At 36.8% G+C, this 22054-nt stretch overlaps 2 protein-coding genes across 2 annotated transcripts in view; both read left to right on the top strand.

Annotated features, from left to right (window-relative positions):
- Positions 1 to 305: 305 nt before the first annotated feature.
- Positions 306 to 22054, top strand: part of LOC114643986 (uncharacterized) — a 75822-nt gene continuing 54073 nt past the window's right edge. The window contains exons 1-2 of the mRNA XM_051928511.1: positions 306 to 540; positions 7386 to 7747. Coding sequence (XP_051784471.1) covers positions 306 to 540; positions 7386 to 7747 — 597 coding nt within the window. The remainder of the gene's footprint in view (positions 541 to 7385; positions 7748 to 22054) is intronic.
- The window catches only part of LOC127527732 (uncharacterized), a 67918-nt gene continuing 54626 nt past the window's right edge, over positions 8763 to 22054 (top strand). Inside the window, exon 1 of the mRNA XM_051927411.1 lies at positions 8763 to 11055. Coding sequence (XP_051783371.1) covers positions 8810 to 10987 — 2178 coding nt within the window. The 5' untranslated portion in view covers positions 8763 to 8809 and the 3' untranslated portion in view covers positions 10988 to 11055. The remainder of the gene's footprint in view (positions 11056 to 22054) is intronic.

The following is a 22054-nucleotide window of genomic DNA, read 5'->3' as shown; positions in this document are numbered from 1 at the left end:
TTTCACAGTGCATTTTTGTGCTTTAAAAATTAATGACCTTACAAAGCCTATTGTACAACATTTCATATCCCTTGATCATAGCCACAGTGACCTCACTGTGTGTGTTTTTTCATAGGATTTCAAAGACACCTATTAAAGGAAAACAGAAGAAGACAAACTCTTCAGTTGAGGAAAATGAGAGCAACAACTCTACAAAAAATAAAAAATTCAAAATAACCGTGGAAGAGGAAGCTAGTTCACATTGAAGACCAAAGTTTAATGTTCTTAAACAGTTAAAGTCCAGCATTATAGAGAGTTCCAGAAACATGATAAGGCCTCAAGATTCAGTCAATTGTAACACAAAACAGGATTTACAAAGCCATTCAAAAGATGATAATGTTCTGATAGATTTAGAAAAAGATATTCCACCTTTGTCAATCAAACCTTTGCCAAAGCCTCCCTTGGTAATCAAAGATGGTGATGTGCTTGCGATGGCACCTCTTGGACGCAATTTTGAGGTGGGACAGTTGTATGACTGCCGCAAAGACGTTGTAATTCAAGGTAAGCTTTATTTTTCATTATACATATTATCTAGAAGTATTTCTTGATTTTAGTGATAATCGAACAGTTCTGTAAGTAACAATAAGTTTGAAAGTGATCGTTTACTATTATGAAACAGTTTTTATGGGTAGCTATATATAGGAGAAAATATGAATCACTCAGCCCTCAATTGTTTGTATTGTCCAGAAGAAACTCATTATACTTTAGATATGGTACTTACTTATTTATATCTCATTGGCTCTAGAAGACTTTCAATTTTATTATATAGTAAATAAAATGCTTCATCGAGAAGAGCTTAAGCCCTGGAAGATGTTGTAACAATAAAGAGAATACTTGGAGTGCATGATGTTGCATTATTTGATTTATTTTTTTTCAGTTCTGATATAAAATCATAATCTCTATATATAATCTTCATTTGGATCTTGATCTTTGTTTGTCCGCGAATGAATTAGAAGAAGCACTAGATGGCAGTAGAGAGACAGCTAAAACAGGTATTGCATTAAGAATCTCCTCCAGGCTTATACTACTGGAGACTGTAGTACTCCAGTCACACCTCAAAACACAGACATTCAAACTAAACAAATTGTTGTGCTTTAAATTAACTAATCTTTATATATAATCTTCATTTGTATCTTGATCTTTGTTTGTCCGCGAATTCCACGCATGCGTAGACCACCTGCCAGTTTAGTACGTTGTTGTTACTCACGGATGTCAACAATGTGCCGGAATAACGAAAGGGGTGGTGGACAGTGTTACGCTGGTTAGCTCCTGAGGCCTGGTTAGAGAATGAGATTGCCGAAGATAAAAGGTACGTGCCTACGTAACATATGAATGAAAAAAAGACAGTGGGTAAAATGAATGACAACGTAACAGCACGTTCCGGAAATTATTATTGTTATGTTGTAGCCGGCGAGTGCTCCACGTCTCACAGTTGTACCCTGGCTTGCTCACATGTCATTGAAGTGATCCCTATTTATGCTTTAAAGAGCCTGGATACCTATGTGTCCCCCTTTTATAACCATTGCTCCGTGTATATTGCCTTACTCTTTGGATTGCCACAAAGCAACCATCGAGATTGGAGAAAGGTTGAGAAGAGATCGTGAGAGGAAACGACAGCGTCGTGAAAACGAGACGGACTGTGAACGAAGAGAAGCAGAAATGCTCCTACACCAAAACATAATTACTATTTGGACAGTGATTCCGAATAGGCCGTTCCTATCGAATCAATGTCCAAGGGTTTTCTTTTGTAATTTTGTTTCCCTTATAAAAAATTATAATGCTGTGTGACGAAGGGCCCAGTTCACGACTGGCAGCCGCGTTTAAACAGGGAGCCCTTCACAGACAACTTTAACACGTGCAACATAGTTGGACACACATGGCTAGTCTAATAATATTGGTTAAAGTTGAATCATATAGTAAAAACAAAAATGCAACAGGACTTCCATCATGAGCCACATTTTTGTATAAAAACAGGTAGCAAGCAAAGCATGTTTGAGAGAAATTTTTATTGTATGGGTTAGCCTGTATTTCTATTCAAACACATGTAAAATAAAGTATTTTTGTAGCTGTAGTGTAGAGGGTTTAAGAGTGAATGAAACTTCTTATTTGGAAGAATGGTTGGTGATAGAAAGCAATAAACTAGGGTTTAGCATTGTTAGTGTTTTTTTTTTCCAGTTCTTTCACATATGTTAAAATGCCTAGGTTTCTTTCATTTTTTGTGTGTGGCATATGTATGCTGACATTAATTATGCTTTACTAAAAGTTTGATTACTATTGTTCCTCTATTACTAAATATCAAATAAGCATATACATTGGAACATTATTACTTTTATTATTTTCCAGGTCTTCACCTGATATTAAACTGTTATAAAAGCACATTTAGTCAAAAAACCAATAATGAAACATTTTTAATTTACCAGAACATTGAGAGATGTGTTGTGTTTCTGTTTGCTTTGGTTGAAGTGATCCTAGTTATTATATTATATTTCATTTGTACACACATGCACAGGCAGTGTGCTGTAATGCAGGTGCCATACTAAGAGAGATCTAGAAGGAAGCAAATCTCTGGATGATGTGCCCCTCATCACACCATTATGCACAAAGATAAATTTCAACAATATTTAAGCAATTCAACATACCTTAGGCAGACATAGTGGAACATTACACCTACCTGGACATCCTTCCCAGTCTTCTTTTCTAACTGACATTTAATGGATCTAACCTTTGCTTATGATGACTGAAATATTTTAAAGATACATACTGCTACAAGCCCCAACATATTTAGTTTTATGTATTTTTTACTTTCATTTTGCCAACATCTGGTTATCAGTGAATTTTTTTTTTCATGTTTTTTGTTGTATCCGGGTAATAAAGCAATGATGGTTGTAAGTTTTGCATATCTTTGGGAGTGTTTTGTCTTATAGGTGAATCTTTTTTCTCCTTTTATACTCTTTATTATGTAGGCCTTAACAAAATGTCTTAAATCCCATACTCTTACCATGCTGTAAGGTACTGTAGTTCAGCACTTCCTCCCATCTTACATTTTACATCTGTAAACTCAGGCAATTAGAGTGAAAGAACAGGCAGGAGTTAAGTTAATATACTTATGTGTAACAGATAATATGCCCAAATTATAAAGAAGCAGAGTACAATGTTAGTGTTGGTTACAAATCAAACCAACCTGATAATGCTAGATGTGTACTTTCAGGTGGTACATAAACTTGTAGTTAAGCTCGATTTTTTATTGTTTGCTCATGGTCTGATCTGATTTGATCTTTTCAGCATGGAAAAATGGCAGAGAGAGCATGACTTTGCAAGCCTTCCTCTTTATTGTCTCTCTGCAGCTCTGGCCATTTAAATACATATAAAATATTTATCAACCTACATATATGCTAGATATTACCATTATTTTACATTTGTCTGCTTGTATGACTGATATGAAGTGCACCAGCTTAAATTATTTACAGCTGATACTTGAAGGAATTCAGTGTTACTCAAGGGTGTGTACAGTCAAGGTGATCTGGAAATCAAATGCCAGCATTAACAGTGAATATAAAATTGTGCTTGTCAAAACAATCATGGTGTAACCTCTTTACAAAATCAGCTGGTTCACAGAAATTAAGTATGTTCAATATAGAGTCACTTTATATGTTATTTAGCACCTTAAACTGATTGAAAAATATTTTTCAATCTAAGAGATATGAACTTGCATCATAAAATGACATATGAAACCAGGTTTTGTTTTTTCCCACTGAAAACAGATTCACACTAAATTCGTTGTTTGGAAGCCAATGCAATGTGTAAGTTTGGTCATGTGGGAGTTTGCATCTAGTAAGCTTACATTTGTGAGAGTGAACTACTAAGCAAACAGTAAAAAAAAATCAAGGAAAGAAATACCAACATTCAATGAACAATAAAATAAACAATAAAAAACATACAAGGTGTGCAACTGACAGACACAAAGTCACAGGCTCAAATAATGGATTATTTTCTTCCAAATACCTTCTAAACAATACAGAATGTAAATAGATGGTGAATCCTTCCTTTTAATCTCCTTCCATCTCCTCTTCGTCTCACAAGTGTTGTCCTCCGCCTCCTGACTCCGACTTTCTAAGACAAGGCAGAGAAATTCTCTTTAAACCAGATCAAAGTAGTACTTCTGGTGTCTGCCCACTATCCGATGGAAGTGCTTCCGGGTCAGGAGGACGTTTCTAGAAAGCACTATGCACTATGAAACTACACTTCCCAGCAGGCCTGTTGGCTGGAAAAAAAAGGGGCAGCGACATAAGAATACTTTCCTCCACTGTATCAGGGGAGTGTAGGCTCTGGGAAGGGCAAATCCTTTCATCCCTCATTCCTTCTGGCCTCCCTCCCTGGCACGGGATCAGCTTTTGACCTGGTAGGGACACTAACTGATCCCTGATGACACTTACAAAAACTTAAACAACACTCCTTAAATCTGATTCCGAGCATACCTAAACATGAGACTGCTCATTGGATGAGCAAACACACTAACAAAACAACCTCTTGGTGTTGTAATAATGAGAGAATTGATATAACTCAAGTGATCAAATAATTATTAGAGCATAAGAGATCTAAACTATTGTTTCACTGTAGAGAGTAGGCAAAAAAAGTAGTTAGGAAACAGCACTCAATATACAAGACATTTAGTTACTTAAGTTGAAGGGTGATACTAGCATAAAATCCAAAACAAAGAAATAAAAGCAAAACATTATTTTTCAGTTCACGTGATTATGTAGGAGGTGTGATGACGCGATACGCAACTCCGCCTCCTCCATTACAGTATATGGACAAAAAAGAGGTTCCAGTTATGACCATTACACGTAGAATTTCGAAATGAAACCTGCCTAACTTTTGTAAGTAAGCTGTAAGGAATGAGCCTGCCAAATTTCAGCCTTCCACCTACACAGGAAGTTGGAGAATTAGTGATGAGTGAGTGAGTGAGTGAGTGAGTGAGTGAGTGAGTGAGTGAGTGAGTGAGTGAGTGAGTGAGTGAGTGAGTGAGTGAGTGAGTGAGTGAGTGAGTGAGTGAGGGCTTTGCCTTTTATTAGTATAGATATATCTTGGGTCAAGATGTGATCATCTCGGAGAGACACTTTGAAGTCCTGAGAGACTTCTTGCATGTCACACCCTACTTACAAACAATTTCTCGGAGACACTTTAACGTCCCATGAGACAAGGAAGTGAGACAAACGGATAGCTGCTGTACAGGCTTTTAAATGATCAACGCGCAGCGCAACCTGCAGATCATGTAGCACGGTGGCAGCAGCTTCTGTACAGGGTTTTAAATGATCGACGCGCAGCGCGACCTGCAGATCACACACCACGACACAGGCAGTAGCTGGCTTAAATGACAGCTGCTGTATAGGCTTTTAAATGATCGTCGCTCAGCATCACATGCAGAACACGCAGCTCGGTAACAGCAGGTTCTGTACAGGATTTTAAGTGATTGACATGCAGCATGACATGCAGAACATGCAGCTCGGTAGCAGAAGCTGATCTGTCCACATCTCCTTAACATGCGTTCAGCTCCCCCTTCACAACGTGAGCGGCAGGAGGGGGATTGGGGGGTGGGTGAGTGAAGCAAGTAGGGGGCAAAGCCCCCTAGTATATAAAGATGATAATAAAAATTCTAAAGGTATCACATGCAAGATGAAGCTCTAAAATTTAAACAGTAATGTGTCTTAACACCAACAATTTGGTAGGATAGACAGCTACCACTCAGTGAGATGCAGACAGTTTCCAGGAGAAAACAAAACAAAAAGCCTAAAGTACATTGTCCTAGAATTACAAATCTGAAGGTACCTGCTGCTAATTAATAAATCATTAAACAAAGGCCATAATGTAAGTGAAAATGTTTTTGCCACAAAAACATGTGTGGAATTTCACAACTGTGTATCTATAATCCTTAAAATTATGATGGCTAGGTCATCCACCTTAATAAAAGAATGAATGTGTTTATGTGTCTCTGTGTATCTACATTTTCATCTGAGTTGCTAGGGCTAGGAAGATTGGGTAAAAAAAATAAATAAATAAAAAATTGTATTAAAAATACCAAGTAAGGGTCTAAAAATAAGAAAATGGTCTTATTAGCCTATTCTGTTGCCTGACAATATACATCAGCAACAGCAGCAGGGTGGCAACTTTTTTGCACCTGCTTGGGCTACTCAAATGAAATTTATAGTAGTAATGATAATGACTGATAGCTTCTCAATGGATGAGTGAAAATAACAATAAATCAATGTGTACGTGGGAAACCAAAACCCTGGTACGACTAGGCTAGAGTCAATAAACCAGACCAATGCAGTAGCCAATGTATTTTCCCAGCACAACATAAGAGAGGTCAGTTTATTAGCAATGTGGAGAGAAAGCAGTGAAAATAGCCGGCTTTATCTAAAGAGGAAAAGACTACTGTGAGGGATTTGTTTTATTATTATACCAGATCAAATGGACAACCCAGGTATTCAACTTAAAAAAAAGGTGTCTAAGTTGATTACTTAGATATCAGCCCAATTCAGATGGGTAACACAGCTAGTGAGTAATTAAAATTATTACACAAACTCTATATCTCATCTGCTGTGCGTACTGGGATTGAGATTTTAATCGGTTTTAAACCAGATTATGCATGAAGCCAAGTTAACCAAAAACAAAACCAAATTTTAAACTACAAGTGTGCAAGGTGAAAAATTAGAAACTCAGGTTCTTTACCTAAATCCCAAATAAGTGGCCAAAAAGGAACAAAGATCCTGTATTACTCTCCTAGTTATTAGGACACCTGTTTTATATCCCCAGAAACTATGTTTTTTTAATTTTTGTTTAAGTTTCACCAAATTTCTTCAGAACCTTTTATTCACCAAAAAAAAAAAATTAACTGTTCTTGCCACTTCCTATTAACACAACTTATGAAATCATTTCTGGGTTTGACTGGTAACAACATCTTTGGCATAAAAATGCACTACACAAAGCATTACCTACTGTGTTTCTAGTGTATGACATTAGGAATAATAGAAAAGAAATGGCAAAAGAGAAAAATTTTAAAAACATTCCAAAAACATACTAAAACTATGCAATTGCATTCTGTGATTCGGACCATGATGAACTGAACACAGAAAAATAAGATATAAGTTGAAAATGTAGCTTTCTATATAGCCTACACCAGTTAACATTAGATTTGATGACAGAAAAGTAACAGAATGAGAAAATGAAATGAATGAATGAAAGGATGAATAACTCCTTACATAGTCTTTTTCCCAGTAACGGTATCATGTTGTAGACATAACCTCACAAACTATGTTTTAAATTCTGATAAAATTGTTTTTTGACAGATGGCACATTGTGGGATATGGATACACTCCAGAACAACCTTAATGTCACAAAGCAGACCACCACCATGTTTAATGTCCTAACATCAGACACCTTGGATGAGAAAGCATCTGCACTGAATGTAAACCTTCCCCTTAAAGCCAGTATACTAGCAGGTTTGGTTCAACCACAAGGGGCAGCTGAGTATCTCAGTTCTAACAAGATATCAAATCAACAGTCAAGAGTAACCCTTCATTACAGCACAACAAGCAGACTGGAGCAACTTAATATGAACACACTGAGGACAAGAAAAGTTTCCAGTTCTAAGGTTTTTAAGGAAAAAACAGCAACTCATGTGGTATCATGTGTTCTCTATGGTATTCAGGTCTTTTTTTCTGTGGATCACATTTGTACAAGAAATGAAAAAAAAGATGACTTTGAGAAAAAAGCTAAGCATTTAGTCACAAAAATAGTAACTGCGGTAAAAGAAGGGAAAGAAGGTCTGATTCTGACAGAAGAAGAACAGAAAATTGCCAGTTTATTCAGCTGCAAATTTTATGGTGATTTTTTACTTGATGTAAATCCAAATTTAAAAGCTGTTTTTCAGATTTGTTCCAGTGTTCCTCAACAGCTTGAGGGAAATCCACAGCTGGCTGTGCCTGTGCTGGTCTGGCTGTACCCTCTGAAACAACTGAACTCTCGGGCTGCATCTTTTGTTCAGGACATCAGTGAAGATCAAGTCTCACAGTGCCAGGCTGTCATAGAAGAACTGAATGAATATGTGATCAAATGTAATGACATGATGAAAGATGGAGTTGTTTCTATGTTTCCTGAGACTAAATATGGGACTGAAATTTTTAAAGCAATCCTTCTGGAGTACAAACAGTCTTTTCAGCGGGATCTAGAACGCATTCTACCTGCCATAAGAAGTGGTAGTGCAGTAAATCAGGAGTTGGAAGAGATTCTCAGGAAGAAGGAAAATTCTCCTTTCAGTAAGATGTTCCTCACATCATGGATTGAACATAAAGAGAAAGACATAGCTATGGTTGAGTCTTATATTAATTTTATTAAAGACATTCAGGTTGTATCTAGAAATGAACTTGATCAATTACTTCACAATCCAGATATTGAGCACATTGTCTGCTTTAATTTCACCTCACTTCATGAAGAAGATCCAGATCTGTTATATATGAAAAGCCATCTTCAGTCATTACCTGTTGCAAGTGAAAATATACAAACACAAAATCTGAGCTATTCATCTTACATAATGACAATATTATGGAGAATGTGGAAGTACATTATACATTTTTTTTACAAACCTTTCCAACACACCATTGACCTGGTGCCTTCATCTTTAGATAGCAAGGGCATGGAAAATATGAAGCAAGACAGTAATCAAATGAAACATGTGGACCAAAAGTATGATTATGACATCACATCAAAAAACATGAGAGCCTGTGCCAAACAGTTTATTGAATTTTCCAGAGAGAATGCTAATAGTCTTAAAACCAAATTTATTATAACATCAGTCCCTGACAACGCTTGCTCAGGTTCATTCATTTGCCTTTACTCTTTTGGAGAATTAGATTGTGATTTTCAAATACCATCTAAGCCTCTGCCTCCTGAGGAGAAATGTGTGTCTAGTGATAGCATTACAATAAAACCTGGGAATCCAAGACAAAACACTCAGCTGGAGTATAAGAAAAGAGAAGATGATGAGTGGACAGTGAAGAACATCCATGATGAACATGAAGAAGTTATTCTTTCAGGGCTACTTCCAGAGTCAGTCTATCAACTGCGATACAAGACTGTTTGCTGGTCAGATGTTGGGGTAGCTAGTGATGTGACTGAAATTAAAACCCACTGCAGGACCTCAGCATGTTTACCCGAGAAACAAATAGAAGAAACTTTCAAAAATAAACCCCCTGATATTGAAGAGAGGCTCGCTTTTAAACTTCAGTCTAAAGATACTTTGTTAAAGCAAGGTAATCCTAGTTTTTATTGTCTGAAGCTGAGATCAGAATACATCAACAAATACAGGGAAACAGTAAAATGTACTTTTGGAGAACAAATAAGCTACAGACCAAAAAGAACAATAATGCTCCTTGGAGCCACTGGATCTGGGAAATCCACACTCATCAATGGAATGATCAATTACATTCTCGGAGTTCAGTGGGACGATGACTTGAGGTTCAAACTGATTTATGAAGAAACTTGCAAATCTCAAGCTGAAAGTCAGACCTCCAAAATTACTGCTTATGAAATGAATCATCGGGAAGGTTTTCAGGTTGATTACTCCCTGACTATAATCGACACACCAGGATTTGGAGATACCATGGGGATTAAACGTGACCAAGAGATCACCGCACAGATAGCAGAATGTTTTCTAAGCCCACAGGGCTTCCAACAAATTGATGCTGTGTGCTTTGTAGTCCAGGCCTCCCAAGCACGATTAACCCATGCACAAAAGTACATTTTTGATTCAATTTTGTCAATTTTTGGTAAAGACATAGCAAACAACATATTGATGCTCATTACATTTGCAGATGGACAGCGTCCACCAGTCCTAGATGCTATCACTGCTTCCAACATCCCATGTAACACAGATGACAACGGGAACCCAGTTTATTTCAAATTCAACAATTCTGCCCTGTTTGCTAACAATAAGGAGTCTACCTGCAGTGATAAGATTTTTGATAAAATGTTTTGGGAGATGGGTACACAAAGTATGAAAAGGTTTTTTGATTCTTTGGAGCAGATGAATACAAAAAGTTTAAGTCTTACAAAGGAGGTGCTTGAAGAGCGTAAACGTCTGGAAATGGCAATAGAAGGTCTGCAGCCTCAAATCAGAGCAGGTTTGACTAAACTTGAGGAAATTAGAAAGACAGGAGAGGCTTTAAAACAACATATTGATCAAATAGAGAGTAACAAGAACTTTGAATATGAAGTTGAAGTAACGGAGACATTAAGAGAGAGTATAGCTGGAACTGGTAAGTTCATAACTAACTGCCAGAAATGCAACTTTACATGTCATTACCCATGTGCTTTTTCAAACGATGAAGAAAAGATCAGTTGTGCGGCTATGAAAAATGGGGATTGCACTGTTTGTCCTGGCAAGTGTGTATGGAGTGTTCACTCCAACCAACAGTACAGGTTTATCTATAAAACGTCAAAGATACAGAGGACTTATGATGAGCTTAAGAAAAATTTTGAAAAAGCAACAGGTGAAAAAATGACAACAGAAAAACTATTTGAACAGCTTCAACACGAGTTTGATGAAGTTGAAGATGCTGTTTGTGCTCTCATACACACCTCTCATGACTGTATAACACGGCTTGAGGAAATTGCTCTCCGGCCGAACCCTCTCTCGACCCCAGACTACATTGACCTCCTCATTAACAATGAAAAACAAGAAGCAAAGCCAGGATTTATGGAAAGAATAAAATCACTCGAGGAGGTGAAGCAGCAGGCTGTGATAATACAGAAAGTCATAAATAAAGAAGAGCTTTTACCTTCTGAAAAACTCAAATACAACTGTAAAGAAGAGAGGAAAAAACAAAGGGGAATGTTAGTAAGTCTGGTTGGGGCAGCATACAGAGGATTCAAAAGTATGTTCACCTCTTGAATCTCTTGAATATCAGCGAATGTGCCATCCTTACACTGGAATGTTGGCTTTTTCACAATGCTTCAAAGGTTAGCTGATCAAGAATAGACCATTTATACATAGTCTATAATGTGGATTAGAAATTAATAGAAATTAATAGTAGAAATTAATGCCTTGTTAAATATAAATAAACTAGTAAGTTTCATATGATTTATCCGTCTACTAATACCAGTTTTACAGTATGCATACAATATGAAGAAAACTAACTAAGATAAGCAGGGGATACAGTTGATTTATCTTTATGGTAATGATAAGTCTGGATATCATTTAAGCTTATAATAAAATACTAAATATTCAACATTTTGAAATGATTTGCTGCTTATTCATGCTGTATTTGAATTTAAGATCTTTTCTATTAATGATTCACCATTTTTTGGTTTCAGTGCCTATGTTTTTATAAGTTCAGTTATAATCAATTAATGTTTTGACTAGTTCTATAATGCTAAATAATTTTCTAATTGCTTTAGAAATTGTATTATTATAATTCTCCATGTAAAATTTAGTAAAGGAAATGCAATTACCTTAGACCAACAACCAATATAACCAATAAATAAATAATAACTAAATTAATGTCTTGTATTTGTGTTATTTACATTAATATTTTACTGTTAAAAAGCTCTACACAAATTTTCACCTAGATGTACATTAAGTATAAAAGAGCTCATTATCTGCTTAGATGCTAACAAAGTCATGCAGTTTCCTTTTAGAATTTTAGCACAACTCAAGAAGATTAACTCCTTTTTGCTAAATATTGAACATTGTCTCATATTCTCATTAATGTCTATAAGAACCTTGGTGTGTAAACAACTGTACTCAGACTTTTAAATCTCATGTGTGTGGATCAGGAAAGACCTCATTTTACAACATAAGCCATAAAAACACAAGAAACATTAGGTTATGCATCCCAGCATACCTCAAGGGATGAGAATTCCAGTTTACTTATTGTTAACAAAATATTATTCCAGTACTTCTACTTCTCAACTAAACTACTACTTTCACTCTCAACTAAACTACCTTGTAACGTATTTAAAGCAACTCTATTCTCTGCATAAAAAAATATATCCAGACTTTTTTAATTTTATATTTTCCATGTTCCTCTGTTGTTTTACGTTTTGGTGGTTATTTAATTTTAAATGAAAGAGCTGATATTACATTTTCTTGCCTACTTCACAAATATAAACAGCACTGTCATATGTAAGCACTATAAGGTGCTATGCCATTCAAAGAATAAACTCACAAAAGAGTGTTTCTCTCCCACAGTGTTTGATACAAATTATTTGTAACTTAAGTACAGTTCAGATAAATGTTTAGCCAAAGACATACCTCCTTTCCAGGCTTACAGAGTCCAGTCTTTTTTTAAGAAAAGTTCTTTAAAGTCTTCATATGTTTACCTGTGTAACAGACATGTGCCTTTAGAAGTTAGATTTCTTTTCCACTTTTGGTTACTGTGATTACAGCCATCAGAACTAGGATCCATTTTGCAACAAGTGCACAAAGTTTTATGTGGAGTTCTTTGTTGAATTTCAGAAGCTCTTCTTTTTTCTTGTCATTTTCATACCCTGTGGTGCATTACTGCCATCTTCTGTTCTATTGGAGTCTGCATCCTTAAATCTTTTTACATACTAGTGTGTTTTTAAGAGTTGTAGTTCTATGTCATAAATTTCTTTGCTTATTTCACTTTTACCCAAAAGATATTTTAAGGTAAAGTCATAAATACCTAAAACCTTCAACTTAGTTTTCAGACTCAACTCATAAATTTTACATTGCAATAGTATGTGAAGCAGTTCCCTGCACTTCAAAATCCTTGCAGTTAACATCCACTATTTCCATTCTATTTTATTTAAGTCTCTTTACAATGATACCTTCCCTCCTATGCTTTCCAAAAGAGAATACTATGAACTGAATTCTGGATTTGGAACAAATATGTATTCAAATTCACTGGATTCCACCTTTCTTGCCATAATTTCCTAATTTCCGTTTTACAGAGACTCTCAACTTCAGACATACTCAGTGACACTTTAACATTAATATATATTTCCTAGGCAATTGTAGAATTCCGTCAAACATTTTTTACTACTAAATATGGATTGGTGATTCTAAATTGGCCCTAGTGTGTGCTTGGTGTGTGGGTGTGTTTGTGTGTGTCCTGCGGTGGGTTGGCACCCTGCCCGGGATTGGTTCCCTGCCTTGTGGCCTGTGTTGGCTGGGATTGGCTCCAGCAGACCCCCGTGACCCTGTGTTCGGATTCAGCGGGTTGGAAAATGGATGGATGGATATCCACATGAGCTGGATCCCACAAAACACTATGGTGATGCCAACAGGAGCAGAATGTCATAATATTTACACTGAATTGAGGTACTGTATATACTATAAACTGCATCTTCCACTTTTTCATCCATCTATCCATCTATTCATCCACCCAGAAGGTGTCCAAGAGGGAAATGCTCTCTGTGAGACCTTCTGACTCAGTTAAGAAGTACCAGTAGCCTAAAAGGATTTGCTGCTAAAGTTGTGGAAGCAAAAGCTTGAGCATGGGAGGAGTTTGGAGAGGCCATGGAGAAAGACTATCAGATGGTCTCCAGACTGTTCTGGGAAACTGTTCAACACATCAGGAGACAATGCCTAGACAATGTTAAGCAGGGTTGGAGAAGTGCAGACCCCTTCCAGGGAAATTGTTTTGTGTGGAAAGAACACTTTGAGGACATGTCCTCCTCCCAGGAAGCAGCATTGGACTAGTCCCATGGAAGATCATCCCATCAGTTTTGCTGAAGTCACTGTGGTGGTTCAGGGACTCTGTAGTGGTAAAGCTGCCAGTGTAGATGAAATCCAAATAGAGATGTTGAAGGTTCTGAACATTGCTGAGCTAGCGTCGTTAACACAAGGAAGGCAGGTACAGCACATTTAGAATGTCAGACTGTGTGGTGGTTCCCATATTTAAGAAGAGTGACTAAAAGGTTTGTTCCAACTACAGAGGGATCGCACTCCTCAGCCTCCAGGTTAAGGCACATGTAAGGGTGCTGGAGAAAGAGTCCATCTGATGGGTGATCCCAAGATACATGAGGAATGATGTGGATTCCTTCCTGGCTCTGGGACAGCAGACTTGCTCTTCTCTCTAGACAAGTTGCTAGAGGGTGCATGGGAGTATGATAACAGAAGTCCATGTGTTTTGCAGATTAAGAAAAAACATATGACCAAGTACCATGGCATGTGTTGTGGGACGTGCCACAGGAATAAATGGTAACAGGATCACTCTTGTGTGCTATTTGTTCCCTGTATGAATGCAATGAGAGGTGTGTCCAATGAACAGGTTATCAAGGTGCAGCCAAGGATGTGTTGGTGTCCAATTACGGAGGCTGAAGGTAGTGTTGTTGCTTTATTTTGAATGATGTTGTTTTCTTTGCCTCATCAGACTTTAACTGTGAGCATACAATCAAGTGATTCTCTGCCAAGTGAGAAGCAGCTGGAATGAGGTCATAGTTCTCTCTCAGAAAAGAATGAATTGCTCCTTCCAGGTGAGGGGGGTAACATCTGCTCTTAGTGGAGGAGTTCAAGTACCTTGGGATCTTGTTCATGAGTGATGGAAAAAGGGAACATGAGATTAACAATATGATTGGAGCAGCAGTAGATGTTCTGCGGGTGCTCCACTTGTCTGTGCTGGTGAAACAGAAACTATGTCTAAAGACAAATTCTTGGTTTACCAATCAATCTACATCCCTGTTCTCACCTATAGCCATGAGGTTTACTTAAAATATCCAATAGAATGAGATCACGAGTACAAGCAGCAGAAATGAGGTTTCTTTGTAGGGCTGAAATTCTGTGATAGGGTGAGAAGCTCAGCAATTTGGGAGATCCTCAGAGTAGAATTGCTGTCATAAGGATACCTTCCGGGCGGCTCCCCTTAGAGCTGCTCCCAGCACATCCCATTGGGCACAGCTGATTATATTGCATTCAGTTTTCTTAATCACAATTGAGAAACTGAACTATATGTTTGGTACCCATAATCTATGCAGCTTCTTGCGAAAGTATTCCTCCCTTCTGTGTTTGTCCTGTTTGGGTTCGTTGCAACCTGGAATTAAAATTAATTCTTAAGAGGGTTGGCACCATATGATTTACATACCATTTTGAAGGTGCAAAATATGTTTTATTTTGACACAAGCAACAATTAAGACAACAAAACAGAAAACTTGACTGTGCATAGGTATTCACCCCCTAAAGTCAATACTTTGTAGAGCCACCTGTTGCTGCAATTCCAGCTGCAGGTCTCTTGGTGAATGCCTACATCTTACTACTGGGATTTTCACCCGTTCCTTAAGGCAAAACTGCTCTAAATCCTTCAAGTTTGATTGCTTACATTGGTGTACAGCAATCTTCAAGTCATGCCACAGATTCTATGTTGAATAGAGATCTGGGTTTTGACTAGGTCATTCCAAGACATTTAAATGTTTTCCTTTAAACCACTCTAGTGTAGCCTTAGCAGTATGGAAGGTTAACCTTCATCCCAGTCTTAAATCTCTGTCAGACTGAACCAGGTTTTCCTCAAGAATGGCTTTGTATTTAGTGCCTTCCATCTTTCCTTCAATTCTGACCAGTTTTCCTGTGTGAAAAACATTCCCACAGCATGATGCTGCCACCACCATGCTTCCCTGTGAGAATGGAGTTCTCTGGGTGATGGGAAGTGTTGGGTTTATTCCACACATGGTGTTTCCCATGATGGCCAAAAACTTCAGTTTTACTCTCATCTGACCAGAGAACCTTCTTCCATGTGTTTAGAGAGTCCACCACATGCTGTTGGGCAAACGGCAAATGTGTTCTTCTTTAAGCAATGGCTTTTTTCTTGCCACTCATCTATAAAGCCCCTCCCTGTGGGGTGTTCAACTTATAGTCGTCCTATAGACAGATAGTCCCATTTCCACTGTGGATCTTTGCATCTTTTTCATTGTTATCCATGGTGTCTTTGTTGCATCTCTGATTAATGCCCTCCCTGCCTGGTCTCTGAGTTTTGGTGGGCAACCTTCTCTTTGTAGTGGTGCCATATTCTTTCCATTTTGTTATAATGGATTCAGTGGTGTTCTGTGGGACATTCAAAGTTTGGGATATATGTTTATAACCCAACACTGATCTATACATCTTCACAACTTTGTCTCTGGCTTGTTTGGAGGGTTCTTTGGTCTTCACTTTGCTTGCTTAGTGGTGTTGCAGAGCCAGGGGCCTTTCAGAACAGGCCTACTTATACAGACATCAAGTGACAGATCAGGTGACACTTTGTTTGCATGTAGGTGGACCCTAATCAAATTATTATGTGACTTCTGAAGGCAATTGATTGGATCAGATCTTACTTCAGGGTTTCATAGTAAAGGTGATGAATACATATGCATGCACTACTTGTCTGTTTTTACTTATAGATAGATAGATAGATAGATAGATAGATAGATAGATAGATAGATAGATAGATAGATAGATAGATAGATAGATAGATAGATAGATAGATAGATAGATAGATAGATAGATAGATAGATAGATAGATAGATAGATAGATAGATAGATAGATACTTTATTAATCCCAATGGGAAATTCACACATATATATATATATATATATATATATATATTATATATTATATATATATATATATATATATATATATATATAAGATTTTTTATTTTTGTTACACTTTTACAATTTGGACTATATGTTTAAGTTCATTATCTAAAATCCAAATGAAAGTCAATTAATTCCATATTGCAATGCAACAAAACAGAAGGAATTCGCAAGGCACCATACAATGAGGGTTTAAGACAGGAACCAATCATGCATTTTAAGCACTTCTATTGTAAGGTTAGCCGTGTTTCTTCCAAGAAAAGAGACTGCCTTTCAATAAAGATGATTGGGGTTCATAAGTAATACTGAGACTGATGTGTCTTCTTTTATGAGAATTCAAACCTCAAGTTAAGGAGGCTATTTCAGACAGATGCTTAGAAGTAAGGAAACAGAAGTTTCAACATGCTAATCAATATGCAACACATTGCCATTCTTCAGCAACATGATTAGTGAATAAAAACAACTAACTCCAAAACTTTTGTCTTCCTTATTTTCTCCCTATGAGAAATCATATTGTGAGCATTAAAATTGTCACATCAATAGCTGTCACGTCCAATGAGACACAACATTTCTTAATCTTAATTTTCTAAGGCTAAGAAAATTTTCAGTTTATAGGGGCAAACTTCTCTCTGAAGCATAACCATATAAAGTCAAGAGCAAACTTAAATGTTGTGTGTAGGTCAACTATTGTGTAAATTTGGTTCCAAATGCTTCTCAACTGTTCTTGTCCATGTGGACGTGGGCCAATAGCTCAGCCTCTTTCATCCTTGAAGTGTTTTGTTCATGGCTACATGTGGCACCTTTCTCCAGTCTAGTCTTATGATGTGCCCACATAACTGTAGTGAGGTTTTCCATAAATTTCTTGAACCTTGACACTGGCTAACCTGCTCCAAAATTCTGGATTATTAACAAGTACAGTATATTGCATGGAACTGAAAGATTTATTTCGAGGTTGCACAATAAAAATATCAGTCTCCTTGCCTCATATGTATTCATGTCTTTTAACCATAAATTAGGACAGGAATCATTTTCAGCCTATACAAATGCAGTTAAATCTAAAGTGGCAGATGTTCCAGTCCAGGTAAATTCCATGCATGTTGGATTACAAGACACTTTATCTCAGGTTGATTGACACCACTTGTTATGGTCTGGCTTGCAAAGTAAGTGAAGGTGAAAACATGTTTTATTTCTCCTATGGTATATTCTCCAGTTTGTCTTTGTAAGGGAAAATGTGCTAAATGCCTGCCTATTAAAGCTAGGATATCCTAATATTATTTGTACCAGCACATTTAAATTAGAGGTGAGTTCATGTAACATTTTACCTTTTTATTTATTGTTCTCTAGATAAAAAATCTTATTTTATTAACCATGCCCAAGACCTTTAATGATTAACTATTTTGAGACCTTTCAATGGCACTTAATGGTATGTAGGATGTTTAAGAAATATACCATTTATCTGTGTGCTGATTGGTTTGATTGAAATGCTTTCTATTATATGTAGTGAGAAGTCAAGCCACATGACACCTTTTATTGGGTAACTGAAAAGATAACAATATGCAAGCTTTCAAGGCAACTGAGGACCCTTCTTCAGGCAAGATGTAATGCTTGACTTCTCACTACAGTCCTAATGGCTATCACAGTACAACACCCTAGTACTAGCTATTATATGAAAATGAGAGTAGTCAATTCCAGGAAACGATTCTGTTTATCCTTTCAGTCTTACTTTTTGAGGCTCCATTGCTGCTAATGTAAATAAGGGACGTCCATCCTGAACCTTATGGCCTAATCTATAGTAATCTTTATTTTGGTATTTCTACAGATTATTTTAAGACCAAAGTTTTTTTTTTTTTTTTTCATTATCTCCATTGACAAAATAGAACTTCCAACATCTGTGCCAACAAAAAAGCATCATATGCAAACTCCGGGTATTTGAAGCTCCCTCCTAATGTTTTACTCAGTATTATTTTGTGGACTGTATGCTCTAAGATCTCATTCATAGGTCTTACAAAAAGATCAGAGGCCATTTTGCAGTACTTCTTGATACCAGTTTTAATATGGTACCAGTCTGTGCCTGAATGGTTTTAGAAGCCACAATTTAGTGACATTTTGTAGGTTGGTGATCTTTGCAGGAAATCTCTGGCAGCTAAATATGAACACTAATGCATCACTCTGTGACCCTGCAATCTATGCAGTCAATATAAGCCACAGGAACTCTGTGGGTTTTAATGAGAGCATTCAACGTAAATATTTTATAACATGCACTTTTTGTGAGCCAGGCTAAAGCCACTTTGCTCCTTTGTTCAGTGTTTCAGAGAGTGCTTTCCTTATTCTGATATTGTAATGGTAGGAGCCTTTCTTGGACTATCAGGAGGGTAATGCCTCAAAAGTTATATGTCCCTATGTATTGTCACACACATACCCTTGGGGAACAGTTTAAGGGGTTATGCGATTGTAATTCTCCACTGAGACATGAGGGGGCACTGTGCAATAACGATCTCTCCTCTCCTTTCCCTTTCCTAGAAAGGAAGACTGACATACTGTATTTCCATCTGTGAGATCACTTCTAGGATCAGACCACCTGGACCCACAATTCTCACAATCCTTCAAAATAGGAAACACCGCCATCTTGGACAGTCTGACTTTATTACCAAACGGGTCAATACCACATGTTTTCTTTTATGCCTTTTGCATATATATTAATAGATGGTGTTTGCCTTCAAGGTGTCCCCGACCTTTTTCTTTGTCTTTTTGTCACATTACAATATTTATAATAGTTATTGTATTCTATCCGGCTTCCCTTGAATTTATAAAAGGACAGTATGATACCACTATATCACTATGGCAGTAAACGTACTCATACATACATACATGAGTTTTTCCATTCATTAAGTTAAGTTCACTTGGAAGTTATTTTTACCAAGGATATTTATTTATCAGTTGCAAAGTTCTGTACCAAAATCCTTTTGTAAAAAAAAGTAGTTTAGACTTTTGAGATGTGATGAATTTATTTTTAAAATTGTAATTTTTCTACCATAAATAATTTCTTCAAGATATCAGATTTAGTAAAAAAAAACATTGCTTTGAAAAAAAGTTACATGAGGCATAAATGTTTTTCATGCTCAGAACAGTATTTTCAGTACAGTATATTTGATCTTAAAAATGTGCAGATTTCCTCATCATTAACATTAGTTTTCCTCTCAATCAGTTTTTTCTGTCTCTCTTCTTATTCCTTCAAAAATAAACAGTGTCACACACATGTGTTTTGGAGACAACCAAAGGGCTTGAATACATATAATTCCATGCCAGACCAGGGGGTGTCGAAGTGCACTAATTTTCCCTCTCAATCTTTTGCAGACCAGTCTATGGAAATCCCACCCGGCTCTGGGACAGCCAATGACGTCACTTCCGGTTCCGGTGCTGATGACACCACTTCCTTTGCTGGCCTTTAAAGCCGCCATATTGCCTGAAGAGAATCAGTTCTGTTTTGGACTCAGTTGAATGCACATGTCTTTGCTATTTAGTTTGTTTTGCAGCCATAAAAAATTATATGGGTGGCTGCCCCAAACCTTCACAATGTCTAATGGTCATTATTGTGACAACAGGAATAGATGTAACAAAAACTAGCTGACCAGATTACAAGCATAGAGCAAAATTACCCAAACATCCTTCTAAGCATTTGATTTGAACAGAGTCAATCTCCATAACAAAGTACTGACAGTAAACTTATAAAGTTTATTGAGTGTCCCACAAGAAAGAGAAACATACTGGACCTCTGTTAAACATTGTTAAAGGATAACTTTGGTGCTTACCAAATTTATTTCTTCACAAACATGGTGTATATGCATTCTAAAGTTAAGCATTTTTCATTGATGTTAAAAATACATAGCCAGTCCTATCATTTTACAATCAACGCTATGTGTCATGAGGCTCCAATTGAAAATAAAAGTCTAAAACCTTACTGAACATGTTTATCTTTGAAGCCACGACAATTTGTTGAGTATTAATCCTTGCTTTTACGCACTTATTGTAAAATAGCTTGTACATGTCATTTTTGATTAAAAAAGCACCAATATTACGAGATTCTGCCACTTAAAAAGAAGACTAGCTATAAGCACTACCTCAGAGTTTGTCTTTTTCTACAGTAACCCTTAACACCAGGACCTGGTTTCCTCTCCAAAGGCAAAATCACAGTAAACTGTTCGTGCCACATGGTTGATTTTGTTTTGATTTACTTTTGTATTTATGTGAGAACTTATACAAGCAAATAGAAAACATATCCTTATTTCAAGAAAAGTAGTATCAGAAATATGTGATAAAATGATTATTTTTAGATCTCTTTGTTGTTACAAACAGATGTTGGAAACATGTAAAGTGTATTTTCTTTTATTGAAACTAAAATGTTTTATGTTTTAATTTTCCACTTGGGTCACATGCCCCATAGGGTTCATTGTAAAATGCCAGAACTGGCTATGTACTGTACTATTTTATATATATATATATATATGTATATATATATATATATATATATATATATATATATATATATATATAGCAAGCACTTAACTTTAGAACACAATTTCTCAACTTCTGTTCTTTTTGCTTCTGGGAACTGATATGGATGTTCTCGAACAACTACTCCTGGGTCAGTAATAATGTCATGTGCAATCAGAGAGGTCCTGTCTGGTCTGTCATTCACCATTTTTGGAATGGATCAGATGACTGCTTTAAGATTCAAATGTTGCTGGGAACTCAGTATTAGATCCAAAGTTTAAATTTTCCTACTGGATAAAGAGAGAGTGCGGCTGTCCGAAATAATGGTCTGGTTCCTTCTCTTTACATTGTTTCAACAAATTGACATGATAAATGCAGTCAGTCTGTCATCTATTTGGTTGTTTCACCAAACAGTCCACCAGACCTAGGCTTTCTTTCATTTCATAGGGTCCTTGCTAATGGGCTTTTCAATTTGGAATGGGAGATGGGGATAAGTACCATGACTCTATCATTAGAATGGAAGTCATGGAGAGCTGAACCTTGGTTATAAAGGTGGGTCAATGCTGCTTGTGCACACTCCATGTTTTCTTTTAGGAGGACTCAAATCTTATTGAATTTATCACATAATTACTTATTTTAGGATATCCAATAATCTGTGGGGTTGTCTTCTGTATAGGAGTTCAGAGAGTGAGAACCCTGTCAAGGCTTGTGGGACCTTCCAATAAGCAAAAACCATAAGGGGAAGTAATTCACTCCAAATAATTTTGTCCTCACAGATACCCTTGCTTAGCATTTGTCGCAGCATTTGATTAAACCACTGAACCAGACTGTCAGTTTGAGGATGGTATACTGAGGTCTTTAAATGTTTTCTCCTGAGTAACTTGGCAACCTTCTTGAATGTGTCCAATTGGCTTGTCTCAAAGGGAAAGCCTCTGGATA

This window comes from Erpetoichthys calabaricus, chromosome 5 (genome assembly GCF_900747795.2).
Source record: "Erpetoichthys calabaricus chromosome 5, fErpCal1.3, whole genome shotgun sequence".
Classification (NCBI taxonomy): Eukaryota; Metazoa; Chordata; class Cladistia; order Polypteriformes; family Polypteridae; genus Erpetoichthys; species Erpetoichthys calabaricus.
This window is presented reverse-complemented; position numbering and strand designations above follow the sequence as displayed.